Source organism: Terrapene carolina, unplaced genomic scaffold (assembly GCF_002925995.2).
Source record: "Terrapene carolina triunguis isolate 2854851 unplaced genomic scaffold, T_m_triunguis-2.0 Scaffold85, whole genome shotgun sequence".
NCBI classification, from domain to species: domain Eukaryota; kingdom Metazoa; phylum Chordata; order Testudines; family Emydidae; genus Terrapene; species Terrapene triunguis.
Genome location: NW_020664436.1, coordinates 16,253,589 through 16,271,574, shown reverse-complemented (window position 1 = coordinate 16,271,574; position 17,986 = coordinate 16,253,589). Strand labels below are relative to the sequence as shown.

General features: G+C 38.2%; 1 protein-coding gene across 1 annotated transcript in view; it reads left to right on the top strand.

Moving 5' to 3' along the window:
- Window positions 1-17,731, top strand: part of EXO1 (exonuclease 1) — a 25,377-nt gene extending 7,646 nt beyond the window's left edge. Inside the window, exons 7-14 of the mRNA XM_026649788.1 lie at window positions 425-612; window positions 1,477-1,573; window positions 6,357-6,585; window positions 9,076-9,325; window positions 11,643-12,132; window positions 12,816-12,920; window positions 15,643-15,836; window positions 17,358-17,731. Coding sequence (XP_026505573.1) covers window positions 425-612; window positions 1,477-1,573; window positions 6,357-6,585; window positions 9,076-9,325; window positions 11,643-12,132; window positions 12,816-12,920; window positions 15,643-15,836; window positions 17,358-17,502 — 1,698 coding nt within the window. The 3' untranslated portion in view covers window positions 17,503-17,731. The remainder of the gene's footprint in view (window positions 1-424; window positions 613-1,476; window positions 1,574-6,356; window positions 6,586-9,075; window positions 9,326-11,642; window positions 12,133-12,815; window positions 12,921-15,642; window positions 15,837-17,357) is intronic.
- Window positions 17,732-17,986: the final 255 nt, after the last annotated feature.

Genomic DNA, 17,986 nt, shown 5'->3' with positions numbered 1-17,986 from the left:
TGTGTGTGTGTGTGTGTGTGTGTGTGTGTGTGTGTGTGTGTGTGTGTACACGATTTGTCCATATATACATGTTTGTGTGAAGGCTGTTCTATTACATTCCTCCTCCACCCATTCCTTCTCCACTGTGCTAACAGCAGCTTTCCATGTAGTCACGGAGTACTTTTTCTAGGATATTTCGATATAAAATTGTCTATATATCTATATATGTATATATATGTGTATATATATATATAATGTTTCTGGGAAGGTTGTTCTACTGTGTTCCACCCACTCCTTCTGCCCTCTGCTCAAAACAACATTCCATATAGTCACAGAGTATCTCCTCAAGAATATCTGGAATAATACTTTTGAAGACGTGCATCGTATTGCATCTCCTTTGGCTGGAAGTGACAAGAAAGCAACATATTTTTTTTGTTGTTGACAGGTTATTAAGAAAATTGGGCAGTACCTGAAGATGAATATAACTGTATCGGAAGAGTACATAGAGGGATTTATTCGAGCCAATAATACTTTCCTTTATCAATTGGTTTTTGACCCAATCAAGAGGAAGCTTGTTCCTCTGAATGCTTATGATGACAACGTTGATCCAGAAACACTACTTTATGCAGGGAGGTATCCTTTGTGCACTGGCATATTAATGGGGAAATGGTGTGGCACAGTGGGCTTCCTCTCTTCCTTTCCTTGGTAATTTTCTCCATTATTATACAGGAGGCTTTTGTTTGATCAGTCAGCCTACCAAAAGTTAGTCTGTCTTCCTTTAACTTTTTAAAGCATTGCGCTCATCAGAAGGAAAAACCTTCCAGTAATTGGAAATACCCTTGGTTCTAAAACCACAAATATGCTTTTTAAAGAAAATGTTCCTTGGCTTAACTTTAGACTGAATTAATTTTTTTTTTTAAAAACTGTCTTGACTTCTTTGAGACAGTGACTACTGTGGGTGGTGGTAAGATAATACACATTGTAACTTTCCCATCAACACAGGCAGGAAGGGTCCTAACCTGTGTGGGGATAATTTACCTGTGAGAGCGGGGGCATTTCCCCATCCTCTGTCTTCCTCTTATAACTCCCAGCATGGTGGAATAAGAAATCAAGTATGAAAGGAGGGAGTCATTAAGAACTAGCTCCCAACGTTGAAACACCTGCCAAGCTGCTGTGGGGAGTGACAGAGACTTTCATTTTCTTGGGCCACCACTATTTCTCCTGCTGGCTCTCCCTAGTAGTGACTAACTACTTCTTCTTTTTGGACTGTTTTGTGACTTACCCGTACACTCCAGGACTGCCAGGTGCTGCTACTGAATGAGGTCAGGGGAGAGCAGTGTGTGCAGCAGTATATATTCTTCTTTGGACACTAACTTTTTTGATTATTCTAATAACATATTTTAATATAGAAATTAGAGTAGGAGTTGTAATTTCACACTATTTTATATTTATAATGCAAATATTCAGATATATATCCCCTTAATTTGATTGACGTAGACATATTGGTGATGATACTGCTTTTCAAATTGCTCTTGGCAATAAAGATATCGATACAATGGAACAAATTGATGACTACAACCCTGAGGCTTCACAGGTAACGTTTTTAAAACATTCAACATAGGATTTTGACATACCTTCGGAATTGCAAGGAAAAGTGTGGCTGAATGTTACCTACAACTATGTCAAGGAGTGCAAGCTGGTTTGGTGTTCTGACAGTTGTATATAGTATATAAGGAGTCTGGAATAATAGTAAGGCTCAAGCAGCAACAGAATACAATTTTTTTGTGGGGGAGGGGGTTACTCCCCCCTTGATCACTGGTCAAAGACTAGTGCTTTGAAAAGTGTTTCTGGATTCTGAAATGTAGGTGACACCTAATTTTATGAAATATTTTTTGCCAATATTTTTAAAAACCTCTCAGTAGTTCTAAAAAGCTTAAATAAAGTTCATATTTATTAGCATCTTTTGTGGTTTCCTGTCCTAGTAATATATAACAATTTAATGCCCATTCTGTCATTATGACTGACCCTGATTCAGGAAAGCACTTAAATCTGTGCTTGCATCCCTTTGAAGTCAGTGGGAGTTCAGCATCTGTTTAAAGGCTTTCCTGAATTTGGACTATTAACAGTTTTCTGGGGTCAAGAAGCCTCATGAAATTAAGTTGTGGGGAAAGATATCAGGTACTCTTTTTCTGTACTACCTTCTTTACTTAATTATGAGCCATTTTAGGTTCTTTTGAAGGTGGAAACTTTTTCCACTAGTGGAAGGTTTTAAAAATTATTGAAAAAATGGCTTCAATAAATCAAAAGAAACTCACTTTTTTTTTAAAAAAAAAAAGTCCTTTTTGTCACTATCTTCCCCCACACACACACTTCAGTTTGAATATGATTTTAGCAGCTGATTGACAGCTCATAAATGGCAAGAGCTAGAATAATGTTGTGCTGTTTGAATGCTGCAATTTAACCCTTCAGCTGGTATAACAATAAAACTAGGGCTGTAAACCGATTAAAAAAATTAATCGTGCTGTTAAACTGTCAGGGTTCCTTCCCCACTCTGAACTCTGGGGTACAGATGTGGGGACCCGCATGAAATACCCCCCAAGCTTATTTTTACCATCTTAGGCTAAAAACTTTCCCAAGGCACAAACTCCACCTTGAACAGTATGCTGCCACCACCAAGTCATTTAAACAAACATTCAGGGAGGGCCACTTGGAGCCCTACCTTCCCCAAATATCCCCCAAGCTCCTACACCCCCTTTCCTGAGGAGGCTTGAGAATAATACCCTCACCAATTGCTACAGGTGAACACAGACCCAAACCCTTGTATCTTAAGAACAATGAAAAATCAATCAGGTTCTTAAAAGAAGAATTTTAATTAAAGAAAAGGTAAAAGAATCACCTCTGTAAAATCAGGATGGTAAGTACTTTACAGAATAACAAAAGACTCAAGAAACACAGAGGATTTCCCCTCTAGGCAAAACCTTAAAATTACAAAAACAGGGATTAAACAACCTCCCTCTTAGCACAGGGAAAAATTCACAAGCTAAAACAAAAGGTAGTCTAATGCATTTCTTTTCTGCTATTACTTACTATTTCTGCAAGACTAGATGCTTAGTTGAGATATATTTTCCCCTGCCCTGTTTCCTGGCTCGCTCCCACAGACACAGACCAAAAACCTTCCCCACAGATTTGAAAGTATCTTCTCCCCTTATTAGTTCTTTTGGTCAGGTGTCACCCAGGTTATCCGAGCTTCTTAACCCTTTACAGGTAAATGGAATTAACCCGTTACAGGGTAAAGAGGGATTTTATGCTACCTTTAGCTGTATGTTTATGACATAAACAATAATAGAATACCATCTGTTTAAATATTTTTGAATGTTTTCTATATTTTCAGATATATTGATTTCACTTACAACACAGAATACAAAGTGTACAGTGCTCACTTTATATTCATTTTGATTACAAGTATTTGCACTGTAAAAAAACAAAAGAAATAGTATTTTTCAATTCATCTAATACAAGTACTGTAGTGCAATCTCTTTATCATGAAAGTTGAACATACAAATGTAGAATTATGTACAAAAAATAACTGCATTCAAAAATAAAACAATGTAAAACTTTAGAGCCTACAAGTCCACTCAGTCCTACTTCTTGTTTGTCTGAGCAATTGGCTGAACAACTTTGTTTACATTTGCAGGAGATAATGCTGCCCGCTTCTTGTTTATAATGTCACCTGAAAGTGAGAACAGGCATTCGCATGGCACTGTTGTAGCCGGCCTCTCAAGATATTTGTGTGTCAGATGTTCTAAAGATACATATGTCCCTTCAGGCTTCAACCACCATTCCACAGGACATGCGTCCATGCTAATGATGGGTTCTGCTCAATAACAATCCAAAGCAGAGCGGACCGATGCATGTTCATTTTCATCATCTGAGTCAGCGGAAGGATGATTTTCTTTTTTGGTGGTTCAAGTTCTGTAGTTTCCACATCGGAGTGTTGCTCTTTCAAGACTTCTGAAAGCATGCTCCACACTTTGTCCCTCTCAGATTTTGGAAGGCACTTCAGATTCTTAAGCCTTGGGTCAAGTGCTGAAGCTATCTTTAGAACTCTCACACTGGTACCCTCTTTGCGTTTTGTCAAATTTGCTGTGAAACTGTACTTAAAAAGAACATGTGCTGGGTCATCATCCGAGATTGCTATAAAATAAAATATATGGCAGAATACGGGTAAAACAGAACAGGAGACATACAATTCTCCCCAAGGAGTTCAGTCACAATTTAATTAACACATTTTTTTTAATGAGATCATCAGCATGGAAGCATGTCCTCTGGAATGGTGGCCAAAGCATGAAGGGGCATACGAATGTATAGCATATCTAGCATGTTAATACCTTGCTATGCGGGCTATTAAAGTACCATGTGTTGCCTGCTCTCACTTTCAAGTGACATTGTAAATAAGAAGCAGGCAGCAGTATCTCCTGTGAATGTCAACAAACTTGTTTGTCTTAGCGATTGGCTGAACAAGAAGTAGGACTGAGTGGACTTGTAGGCTCTAAAGTTTTACATTGTTTTGTTTCTGAGTGCAGTAGTTTAACAAAAAAAATCTACATTTGTAAGTTGCACTTTCACGAGCAAGAGATTGCACTATAGTACTTGTATGAGGTGAATTGAAAAATACTATTACTTTTGTTTAACATTTTTACAGTGCAAATATTTGTAATAAAAAATAATATAAAGTGAGCACTGTACACTTGGTATTCTGTGTTGTAATAGAAATCAATATATTTGAAAATGTAGAAAAAATCCAAAAATATTTAATAAATTGCAATTGGTATTCTATTGTTTAACAGTGTGATTAATCGTGATTATTTTTTTGAGTTAATTGCGTGAGTTAACTGTGATTAATCAACAGCCCTAAATAAAACCCTTTCTAAATATACCAGTTCTTGTGATGGTAGCTGTTGGAAACATTTTACAATTGAAGTTATAAGGGGAAGATAGTAAGTAAATCAAATGATGTAGTTTTAAGGTGCATTGGTTGATGCACTGCCAGAACTAGAATCTGCTTTATAACGTTCCCAGCTTTCTATGGTGTGCATAACTGTAGTTCTTTGCTCTAATTGTTTGTGAGATCGCAAACCTTATGGTTCCATGGACCAATCAAACTTTTCTGGTGCTAGTCGAGACCTGAATATACCAGGAACTTTCAATCCCTGGATTAAGGTTCTTGTTTGTGGTGCAAAAATCTTTCCACAATCATAGTTCTCTCAGAAATATAATGCATAAAGTACTTTCTGACGACAAGTTAAGAAATGGCACTTGCACACCATAAATACTGAAAAAGGGTCCACTGACCTTGTTTTGGTCAAAGGAAGTATACTTTTTCAGTTTACAAGGGATGGTGGAGAGACAAGGAAATCGATTGGTTAGAATATCCAGAACAGATAATCTTCATTGGCATCTTTTGTCATGTGACATCTGCAACTGACATAGGGTGGTGAGAATCACCTGGTCTGAGTAAATAAAGGGAAAGTATCCTACATTGGGCATATGCAAAAATAAATTTGTGTTTATATTACTCATTTTGATGTAGAAATGTATTGCTTGTGAAAGTGAGGGACTAACGGTAGTGGAAAGAAGATGGCATTTTGTCAACTTTCCTCCAAGGTACTGCTAATGCTCTTCCTTCCTCACCTGAGATGCCCCTTTTCCAGTCCTGGGAAACTCTTCAGCAGATGATATTGTGCCACTTTTTTAGTGTTTTTTATTACTTGGCTGTATGTATTCTGAGGGTTACACTAGAATCCCTGCACTTATTTTTATCCTATGCAAAATTTGTACCTAGGTGTCCAGAGAGGAAAGACAGCATCACTTTACTTGGAGTATTACTTAAGTCTCCATACTTATAGTTGTCCTGCACAAACTAAAAATCTTAAACTGCTTCAAACCATCTGACTTTTTAACATCTATTTCCATATCGGTTCAGAAAGGATTAATTAAAGGCCTACTATGGAAGTAACTAGTTCAAATATAACTCTAAAAATTATTGGGATGTCACATTTACTGTATTTAACTCAATAAAAAATATTTCCTCAAATTAATTGTTTTTATAACAGAAATTAAAATTGTTTTGATTGTGCTGCCTCTTTATATCGGTCTTAGACTAGCAGTCAATTACACCTCAATGAAGGGAAAGGGATGTGGCAACACAAAAATTAATTTATATGGAAAGTATTTGAAAATGTGAATGAAGAGCAGATATGTCTGTCATAGCTGTTGTATAAATGTCAAATCATCCTGATACACTAAAGTGGGGAATCCTAGGTTGAATAAATTTCTCTCCAACACATGTTTTGTTCTCTTCTTTTTATTTTTTGTAGCCTTCACGGCCAAGAAGTCGTGGCTGGAATGATAGAGCTGCTAGTCAGAAGCCATACTGTGTAAACAGCATTTGGAGCAGAGACTACAAGCCTGGTCATAATACAGACATTACCACATGTATCACGCGTATGCTAGAGAAATCGACTACCAAAGGCATTGAGAAGATAATTAGTATCAAAGGCCTGAAACTTCCAAGCAAGGAACTACTAGTCAAAAGATCAAGAAGTGGTATGTGTCTTTACACAAAAACTATCAGGACAGAAAGGGAAAAAAGGAGAACCTTTTTTTAGTTGAGTTGAAGACTTGAGGTTGAGAATTCCATCTCCAGTATATTTTTATATGAAGAAGTGTGTGTGTGTGTTGTTTAAACATGTTGCAAGACTGAGGAGACAAAATACTAAAATTAAGTAACAATTGGAGTTATAGTTATATGCTTGTCAGTAATATTTAAGTTTCATCTGATTTGCTTTTGGATTTTCAAAAGTTAAGCCATTTCGTTAGAAATCTCATCCTGCCAAATTTTTAATTACATTGCTTAAAATTATTTTTAAAAATCTTTCAAGTGATATGTTTGTTTTTTGTTTATATTATAATGGCTCATAAGGCACTAGAAAATATCCCACCAGTCACAGGGTGGGATTCATGCAGAGGAGTTCTCAAAAATATTATATATGCTACTCCTTCTTACTTTCCATCTCCAAGTTCCTTGAGCATTCTGTCTATTCCCACTGCCTTGGGACTTTTCTCTGTCTTCCAATTTTCCCATTATATTTTTCAATCTGGCTTCTGCCCTCTATTCCACTGAAGCTACCCTTACCAAGGTAACTAATGAGCTATTGCTAGCTAAGTGAAAATGGCACTTCTCTGTTCTTACTCTGCTTGGTCTATCTGGTGTCTTCAGTGGAGTTGTGTCCTCGGCTTCTGTCAACGCTGATTCCCCACTCTGGCACTTTGAGTGCAGAAGGTGGGGGCCTGCAAGGATTCTAAAAATTAATACTGGCCACTCCAGGCTTGTATTAAACTCCCAAGGTTACAGCTTTTCTCTGACCTTGGATTGGTAGACGCTGCCACCACCGAAGTGCAGAACCCCTTTAAGAGCCCAGGAAGGCACACTTGGGAATTCCTTCCTGTGGGGTACCCTCAAGCCCTTTCACCCCCACCACCCTCCGGGAAGAGCCGAGAAAGGAAAACAAAGAAAATCAGCTGTTGCCACCAGCTACTTAAACAACATGTGCACAAGCCTCTTAGGACACAGAAATCCAATCCTGTTCTTAAAAAAGGTAAATTTTATTTAAAAAAAAAAAAAAAATACGTCTGAAAACTCAAGCTATTGCTAGATTTTGAAAAAAGTAACTACAAGGATTAAGCATCAAGAATAGCTTTCTTAGGTCCAGCTTAAAGGTTGCAAATAAAACAAAAGCACCTGGGGTTAGCACAGATGAGTCCACAAGCCATAAAGAAATAAAAAGAGAGACACCTAATTGCGTCTTTCTAGACATTTTCTGATCTACGTACATATCTGGGGTTTCAAATGAGTAGTTTCTAGGTATGATACCGAGGATTTTTCATACCTGGCCCCAAGTTTCTTACAGCATAGATCTGCCCTGTCTGCCTCTCCCACCGGAGAACAACCACAGACAGACAAAAGGGGAGTCTTGTTTCAATTTTAAAAAGTTCTAGCATTCCCACTGGCTCTTTTGGCAAGGTGCTCACTTACTTCCTTTTACCTATGCACAGCAGTGAGACTTTTTAACCCTTTACAGGTAGAGCAATTAGAGAATAGCTACTAAGAGGGATTTTATAGTTACTGGCTGGCTGGGTGTCCATAAAAGGGAGCTTACCCACCCCCTTCGCCCCCTCATTTATCACAGCTTCAGCCTTTTCCTATCCATGCCTCTGCTAAGCTTTTGTCACTTCTTGTCTTGACTACTGTGACATTCTTCCCTCTCCTCTCTGGGTTATCAAAAATTCTGCTTCCTAGGTAGATTTACTCTCCACTTCTTGCATCTTTTCACTGGCCTGTTTTTGCTTACTGTTTCAAACTCAAGATCCTTAGTCTCACTTTCAAGGCCTTACATAATTTTGCCCTGTTTAAATCTCAGCCCTCATTAGCTCCATATGCTTCTCTCAGTGCTGTCCCTATTGATCACTTTGTCCCTTTCCTGGTTTTAGACCCCCTGTCATGCTTGGAACAGGCTTTCAGTATTTGTTATCCAAGCACATAACCTCTTTTTCTCTTCAGTACCGTTTCTTTCAGTGATCCTTTCTACCTTGTTTTCCTCACTAATAGTTTCCTTGTGCCCTCCTTTTTCTAAACTGCTGTCCCCTGTCTCTCTCAGTTTATATACTCAATGAAGCAGGTAATGCTTCTTACTCTGACAAAATACTCTGCATTTGCAGTGTTTTTATAAATGAGTAATAGTAGTAATTTTGGAATTTTATCCTAATATGACTTGTGAAACAGACCACTTTGTCTGTGCGTTACTTGTAAGAACATGTACTAGACAAGTATAAATTTACTGGCCAATATTTGTGTTAAAGACCATAATCTCCTAAATGTCTACACCATTCTGAAATTAACAGCATTTCAGGTTTGTTACAATGGTAAATGGCATAATGCTCAATTCAGCTCATTTCTTACCAGCTGGGAGAGTTCATTCTACAGGGCATTTCTACAGTGATATTAAACTTAATGAGAACTGTATTCTTTCTATTTAGAAGAGTTGTCAGATGGAGATCTGTTGAGTCAATATTCGTTTTCAAAAGCGAAAAAGCCCAAGAAAGAAAACAGTGGAGATGGTGAACCACAGAAGAGTGTCTCTGCAGTGTCATCGATTCATGCTTCAGGGGACTCTTTCAATAAAGAGAGCTCAAACACCCAACCTAAAGTCAGGAACAAATTTGCTTCCTTTCTGCAGAGGAAAAATGAAGAGAGCGGTGCTATTGTTGTTCCAGGGACTAGAAGCAGGCATGTTTAAATCACCGTTTTAATGAGTAATATAATATAAAAATGTCAAGATTAAATTCTTATGGAATACTAAGAATTTAACACTGCAATTTTCCTACTTTTACTGTTCATTATGTGTATTACAATAGTGCCTCAAGACTCCCAATGGAGATCAGAGACCCCTTGTGGTAGGCCTGGTACAAACACATAGCGAGAGACGGTTCTCATGCCCAAAGAACTTATAACGTCAATAGATGTACAAAAGGTGGGAGCAGAAACCATTGAACAAAAGGTGAAGTGACTTCCCCAAGGTCAAACAGCAGATGAGGAGTGAAACCAAGAGTAGAACCCAGGTCTCCTGACTCTTAATCCAGTGTCCTATTTACTGAACCATGCTGCCTCCTTAAGCACTGGACTTAGTGTGAAGACTGTGATGTGTATTAACTGCACTTAGTGCTGCAATGTTATTTGAATGTGTTTCAGCTCTTTTTTATGAATTCATTGGTCTGTGGGATTCTGTAGAAGAGTGGAACATCCCAGTTGACTTTGGTTTCATATTGTTTGAATGCCTTCATTTTAAGATTTTTTTTGTTTTATGTGAGGTTAACAGAATATTGATGCCAATCCAACTTCCACTCTTGTCTTCCATCGGCTTGTAGTCTGCTGAGCAGTTTAGGAGGATATAAAATGGGATAACACAAGGATTCTAAAGTCTCCCAACCAAGTTTCATGGATTCAGGCTACATCCTGAGCCTAGTCAGTCTGACTTTGAGGCTTGTTTGTATCTGCTTGCATGCATTTCTTAAAGTAGGCAATGTGTGGCTGCAGTGAACTGGCATTACACATCTGATGCTGGACTTTCTTGCCATATTTGTATGGTTATTTCTTCCTGTTAATCCTGGAAAAGAAGGGGAAGTCTGCCTAACTTATTAAGGGCATATAGTTAAGTGTCTAGTTTTGACTGAAACCACAGAGTATGACAAGACTGATGTAAAACAGAATTATTTTTCTTTTATCAGTCTTCCATGCTATAATACACTATAGATATAAAAGTTTATTAGCAATTGATGGTATTTAATTTCCAGATTATGCAATAGCAATTCTAAAAATAGCTGCAGTGTTATACCAGGGATAGAAGCAATTCATCCTGGAAGAGCATATTCACAACCTACTTTTTCTGAGCTTTGCAAAGAGTCTTCTCATTTTCTGTGCCTGTTATGCATAATTGATATCTCAGCAAACCATTTTAACTTATAAATTGTATTACTGCACTTAAATGTTGGAGAGCATGTTTTAGAAAAAGCTCTTAACAAATATATCCGTGGGGTCCTGTGGTTCTGCTAGGCTGTATAAGAGCTTGAATTGCACAGCATCCAGCTTTGACATCTCACCCCAGAAACCAGCGTTTGCCAGTTGTTTTCCCCCAAGGTGGAGCTTGATGTCAGAGAGAGCTTAAATGAGGCTGTGGCAGCAGTCCCTAGTAGTAACTGCCAAAGTTGAAAGGGCTGGATGAATTCTAGCTCACTCCTGTAGTAATCTCCTACGAAATTATCCATCCAGTTAAGTATGTATATGGCTTCTATTACCAAACTGTCTGAGTTACTTACATTCATTAATGATATCATATCTCACAGGGCATTAGAGAAGTATTATTCTCATTTTACAAGTAGAAAACTGTAGCATAGAAAGATTAAGGCCCTACTCCTGAAAACATTTACGCATGTGCATAACTTTAAGCATGAGTAGTCCCAGTGAAGTCAATGGGTCTATTCACATCTTCGAAGTTAAGCATGTACATAAATGTTTGCAGGGTCAGGGTCCTAGTGACTTGCCCACGGTCACATACAAGTCTGTGACAAAGTTGGGAATTGAACCAAAGTCTCTTGGGTCTCAGCTTCATGTTTTAACCACAAAAGCAGTTAGTCTGCCCGTCCCCATTATCTGTGCAGCACTAGGGTGGCAGGTCTAGCTAAGAATGGGGGTGGCTGTCAGTAGCTCCATCTTACAGCTTACCCAGTATTGTTGGGGCCAGGGCATGAGAGAGGAGGTAGACCTGTTAGTCTGAGAGGAGTATGATGCTGCAGTGGCCTTACTTGTTTGCAGACCTCACTGAGGCTTCTCAAAATGCAAATTAGTGTAGTTCCAATAGGATGATTGAAAGGGTAGACAGTGACTGGTATTGCTGCTGCTGCTTCCGTTGAGCTAGAAGCTATAAAGTTGTAAATAGTACTTCCAAGACAAAATTGCTGTGATTGTGAAAATGACATTTTCATTTGCAAAATTGATTTTTTTCCCCACACCTCCTTATCCCTTGTATCTTTCATTTTATGTATGTTAGGTTCTTCTGCCATGCCACAAATATGATTGATTGTACAACAAAGAATGAAACTGCCCAACCATCACAGGATGTTGAGTTGGATTGTCAGGCCCAGGAAACTAAAAGTATAACAGAAGATCCTGTTCCTCAGTGTTTGGAGACTGGGAAATTTACAAGAACTATCTCCTCATCCCCTGTGGAAACACAGAGAAGTTGTTTCAGTTGGTCTGGAAGCCTTGGAGAGAGTCCTGGCACACCCAGCCCATCTCCTGGCGTGCTGCTGTTACAGCAGTTTCACCGACAGCGAAACAATCAAATGGCGTCCCAGGATTGTGAGATATCTAGATTACATACTGTCAGTAATGCAGCAGGTGATGAGTCAGATGAAGAATCCTCCCCCTTACTGGAAATGGAGTGTTCTTCGCAGTCTCAAGGGTCTAGTGAGCTATCAGAAAGCAGCTTGGACATCTCAAGAATATCGCAGGTGTCTAACAAAGACTCAGATGCAGAAGTAAGAAAATTTAGCTTTGTTTCAATTCAGCTGTACTGGTAATGTGGACTAATTCATCAGGGGTTAGAGTAATATTTTCAGTACTGTCTCACGCGTTTGCAAACAGGTCACATTAATTACAATAGTTATCCATCTGACTCTCCTCTTCAAAATAATACCCTCTGAATATGTTAATTTCTAATGACAAAAGCTACTTGTCTGTATGGTGGAAGTGTGTGCAGCATGGATTGGCATATTAGTTTGACATTTGGCTCTTTGAGTCAGTCCTTTTATTTTCATAGATTCTCAGATTCTAAGCCAGGAGGGACCATTGTGATCTAGTCTGACCTCTATTACGCAGGCTATAAAACTTCCCAAAAATAATTCCTAGTTTTAGTTTATATTTTCAGTTTTTCCATTGCTGCTCATGCAAAGAGTAAGATTAAGATGACTAATGCCTTTAGATTTCTGAATCTGCTTTTACCAATCACTGAAGAAGTCCCTTTCAATATCCACATGTTTACACAGTATTGCTCAGTGAAAACAAGCAGAGGTTTTCAGGGAAGCTTTTAAAATGTTGTAAACTGAATATGTGTGTGTGTGTGTGTGTGTGTGTGTGCACATATATAATATGTAAATTATTTTGTTATGAAAAAGCCAGTTTTAAAATCTAAATGATGTAAAATATTTTTTTTGTCCCAAAGGACTCTGACTGCAGACTAAAGCAAGGTGATGATCCAACTTCTCGGAGCTCTCCCCTGTTTTCCACTGTATGTACTGAAAGAAAGCACACACTGCTAAGGAGCAAGGTATAACATTTCTTTAATTTTAATGTATCATCCATTGAATTTTGAAAATCAAAGTCTTGGGTAAACCACTACACTCACTCATTGTAAGACTTTAGTCAGGTTGGGTTTCAGGCACCAGTATATGCTAACCAGAGAAGGCATGACAGCACTTCTCTAATTTGTCATTCCTGGTGCTCATTCACACTACAAATACAACTGAAACAGGGGACCTGGTTATAAACCCTGGTTAGAACCATTAACGTGCCCATGGTTTGCAGTGGGATTTTAATCACATTTCTTTTAACCATGTTCCTTCACTAAAGTCCAGAACATTTCTAAGATTTTAACTGGTTGAAAGAACATTAAGTTCCTGTGCATATTACAAATTACAGCTATATTGTAAATGAATAGACAAGCAATCTATAAACAGATCTTTGCCTGGTTTTATTGATAAGTATGTCTTTCTTCCCCTGCACACCCTCCACCCCGGCCAGAAAAGTACTTACAAGGTATCTTTGGCTAGAATAGACATAGCATTGGTTTTCACTAATTTTTAGCAAGTAACTGTTTCATATTTATAAAACAATCACAAGTATCCGTACACCACAGCCGTGCTGCATGCACTCCTTGTAATAATAGTGACACCTTGTGGTTATTGGGTTGCTTTCCATGTAAAGAAATTTTAACTTTTCCTTTCCTTCTGAATTATTCTCTAGTCTATTTCTTGCTTTTTTTTTTTTCAGAATGTTGATGTGTACTTTTAATTAGAATGACATATGGCTCTTTGAGGAGAGGGCGAATTGTGGAATGGTTAAGGCACTAGCCTGGGAGTTGGGAGATCTGGGTTCAATTCCATTCTTCCACATTTCCTGTGTGACTTTCTTGGGGAAGTCACTTAATCTCTATGTGCCTCAGTTCCCCATCTGTAGAACAGGGGTAGTGATACTTCCTTGTCTCTCAGAACTGTTGTGAGGATAAATGCATTAAAGATTGTGCAGAAGCCATATAAGTACCTTTGATTTAACATATCCAAAAAGTTTCAGGAAACTCAGGGTCCCTTGGTATTGGTACAGTAATGTTTTACTGATCAGTGAACAGAGACAAAGCCTAATTAATGAGGATGAGTCTGGTGTAAGACTCTTTCATAAATTCAGGATCAGTCCCATTATGAGGGTGTTAAGATATTACCATTATGCTGCTGTGATTGGGCTGAAAGTAAAGTTTCTATAACACCACTGTTATACTTTTCAAAGCAATTTTGCATCCTTGTTGTTTAAAAACAATTTTTTATCGATTTTTGGGGTAATCTTCAGGGTGGGCAAATTGAGAATCCCTGATACCTTCAGTTCCATAATGTATATGTTCTGGCTTGGTGATTCTAATTTAAAATTTAATCCATGCATCGTCATTATGGAGATATATATGAATTAACTGGCTCTCTAGGATCTTGGAGCTCTTTCTACAATGGCATTGCCACTTTTTGCTATTGCTGATGGAGCTGAACTAGCGGTAGCAACAGTGGAAATTTTTAGATTAAAAAAGGCTAATTTAGACGCAGCAAAAGAAGGGGTAAATATGCTTTACTTTGATGTGTGTGTCTTCACACTGACTTCAGAATTCTTTGGAAAGGAGCAGATCCAGGGAATTTATGTCGCAGCCTTGAGTAGAGGGTGAGCTGCTAGAAACCCCTCTATTTAGGTTGCCTAACCCTCCTTATTATAAAATATTCTTGCACCCTTCTTCTAATACCTTTATTGTTTGCCACATGACTCTGCAACTTGAATAACTTTAATACAGTTTATTTGTATGTAATTACATATATGTAGTCCTGAATATCAGTCTCTTGAACAGTTTAGATTTTCCTCTCTTGTGAATACTAAATTATCATTTTACAGGACTGATCAGATTTGTGTAGTTTTTGATAGAGAACTCAAATGAAAGTGAAAGAATTGGGAAGAAAGAAAGTTGTTATAGAAGAATTCCAAAAATCCTAGTGCTCAAAGGTTTAAATTATTTTCATTGCTTTGTCACAAGCATAACATTCAGTAATTCATTTGTCTGACACAAGTAAAAAATCATTAGTTTCTAAAAAAAAATGGTTTTCTAACACACAAAATATTTCCCTCAGTTTGAGAGAACTATTTTGGACATCATTATGACGGATAAAGATTAATTAATCACTGGACTGGAAGTGAGTGGTTGTGTAGGGACAAATGATCATGCCCTAATTATAGTCAAAATAGACAGAGGACAGTTCCACCCAAAAAAATATATACTTGCTGTTTCAAAAGGGCTAATATCCCAAAGCTGAGGAAAATTTATTAGGAGAAAAATGTGAATGAAAATTGAGTGTTCTTTAAGAAGAGTTTTTATTAGATGACCAAAAGGTATGATTCACAATGGAGAAAGGGGGCAACTTTTGCTAAAAGTCCATCATGGTTCAGTAGCAAGAGAAGGCAGCAATTAGAAATAAGAAAATATATGTATAACAAATGAGATATTAGGCAGAAATTTTTAACAGTGAGGGTGATTAACTAGCAAGGGAAGGGGTGGATTCTCCATCTCTTGATATCCTTAAAGCAAGTTGAGTGCCTTTCTGTATGCACAAGCAAACACTACTTACATTCTCCAGCAAAACAATTTTATTTATTTTAACCCTTGTGTGAAATAAATAAAGCCCATAGTGTTTGCTCATAATCATTTCTGCCAGAGCTTTATAATGATTTAGTATTTATACCTACAGGTTCCTGGTTTGCATAGATCCAATTTTGTAAGGTCACATGTTGTGACAAAACTCAAGCCACTGATGCCAGCTAAAGTCAGTGGGTTAAGCAAGAAACTACTAAGTGCACAGAAGAAAAATCATCACAATGCTGAAAATAATCCAGGACTGCAGGTCACAATCAGTGATCTCTGGAAAAACTTCCAGTTTAGAAGGTGAGTTGCTTTAACTCTTTACTATAAAAATTGATCCCTCCGCCGCCCTGGTTTTCTCCCTAGCCCCTTTGGAATTGTGAGGAGAAATAACAGCATTTCTGTACTTTCAATATACCCTGAAGGTGTGAAGAAAGTTTTGGGGTTTTTTTTGATCACTGTATGTGCAGGCACACAGTGGAAAAACATTCCCACTTGTCTCTACAGACATGAGACATTGCCTCTTTTCTCCCAATGTCAGTGTAGAGTCCGCTGGTGCGCACACAGAGCTCCCTAGTGTGCTTTCATATAATGCAGTACTACAGGGGTCAGCAACCTTCGGGACGCGGCCCATCAGGGTAATCTGCTGGCGGGCCGTAAGACATTTTGTTTACGTTGATCGTCCACAGGTACGGCTGCCCGCAGGTCCCAGTGGCCACGGTTCTTATCAAAAGTAGTTATGGACTTCCATTTAAACCAACTGCCAATATTCTTCCCTAAACCACATTCTAATAAAGGAGCGACTAGGCTTTGTATTTGTAGGGCACATTCGTAAGGCCCTATCCTTTAATTTGCAGAGGCTCAAATCCTTTTGAGCATCCCCTAAGTTATTTGTAGCACTGGCCGACAGAATGAGGGGTCAGACATCAGCACGGAGACTATCCAAGTGGTTTTGAGTTCTGTTACAAATTAGTTAGTTTAGCTCCCCCAGCTCAGATAAGGGCTCACTCCACCAGGGCTCCGGCACTTTCTGCAGCCTCCTTGCAAAGCATACCCCTGTCAGACATCTGCTAAGCAACTACTCAAGGTTCAGTCCCTGTCAATAAACACTACTTCTTGGTAGATGTGACGAGGGTCTGATGCTTCTTTTGTCAGAACTGATTCACAATCTTTTTCTTTTTTTTTTTTTTAAGTAGACTCAGAACGTACACCACTTTCACACCAAATCACCTCTGGTAAATCCTCAAGTATATAATACATTTGGATAAGCACTCAAAGGAAGAGAAGCTACTTGCATTACAGTAAATGGAGTTATTTGACATATGTTGTCTATATGTATTCCGTTACCCGCCCTCCTCCTTCACTAGTACGGAGTCCATCTGGATTCTGTTGTGGTGAAGGAATTGAGGTGCAATTGGACCAACTCCACCCTTTATGCCCTCGGTACTGGAGCACAAGGACAATTAAGGTGGATGCATGAACCCAATAGACACTGTGGGCCAAAAGACTTTGATCTGAAGCGCACAGGTCCATGGACACCAAGAGTGCAATATATATGGACAACACATCTCCAAGAACTCTAGTTACTGTAGGATAAGTAACTTTTCTTTTTCCTCAGAGGACAGCTGGAGCAGAGAGTTGAAGTAACTTGCCCAGTGTATTCAGCAAATCAGTGGCAGAACTGGGATTAAAACTCTGGGCTTCCTGAATTCCAATCTTGTGCTCATTCCTCTATTTCTTCATACTTGCATACATATTATAGTTCTGTGATTAGAAAATGCAACGTGCATAATTGTACATGGTTGCTTGTCTTCTTTTTTGCAGAGACTCTGAAAAGCTCCCGTCTTGTAAAAAGTCATCAGACCCATTGTCTCCAATCAAAGATAATATCCAGCTCACTCCAGAAACAGAAGAGGAAATCTTCAATCAACTTGAGTATAGTCATGTTCAGAGAGCAATATTCCAATGAACTGATGTCATTTGCTTAGGCAGCTCTCTGTTGCATGGTGGGATACATTTTAATCATTGCACATATATTGTTGGGAGACAGAGTAAGATTAATTGTTTCTGGATATCATATACTAATATGAAAAGACTATATTTTGGATGTGAGCTGTAAATTTGTCTGAATATAGATTTTTTTTTTTGTCATCTTTTATGTAAAGTGAAATGAAAGGTACAGTTTTATACTGACTAGAATAAAGCCTTTTCAATATTAAATAATGTGATTTTTTTTTCTCATTTAAATGCCAGTAGGAAACTTCTGTTCAAACTAATTTTTAAAAACTGTCTTTAAGCATTTTATTTTAAAGTTGCATCTACAACTTTATTCTAGCTCTTAACCTCCCCAAGCATGTGCTGTGCCTTTCTGCAAATACCAGAGCCAGTTCAGATTTGTCCCAAGGCTCCAGAGTTAGTGCCATTCCTTCTGCCCACCTGTCAGGTCTTCTGCT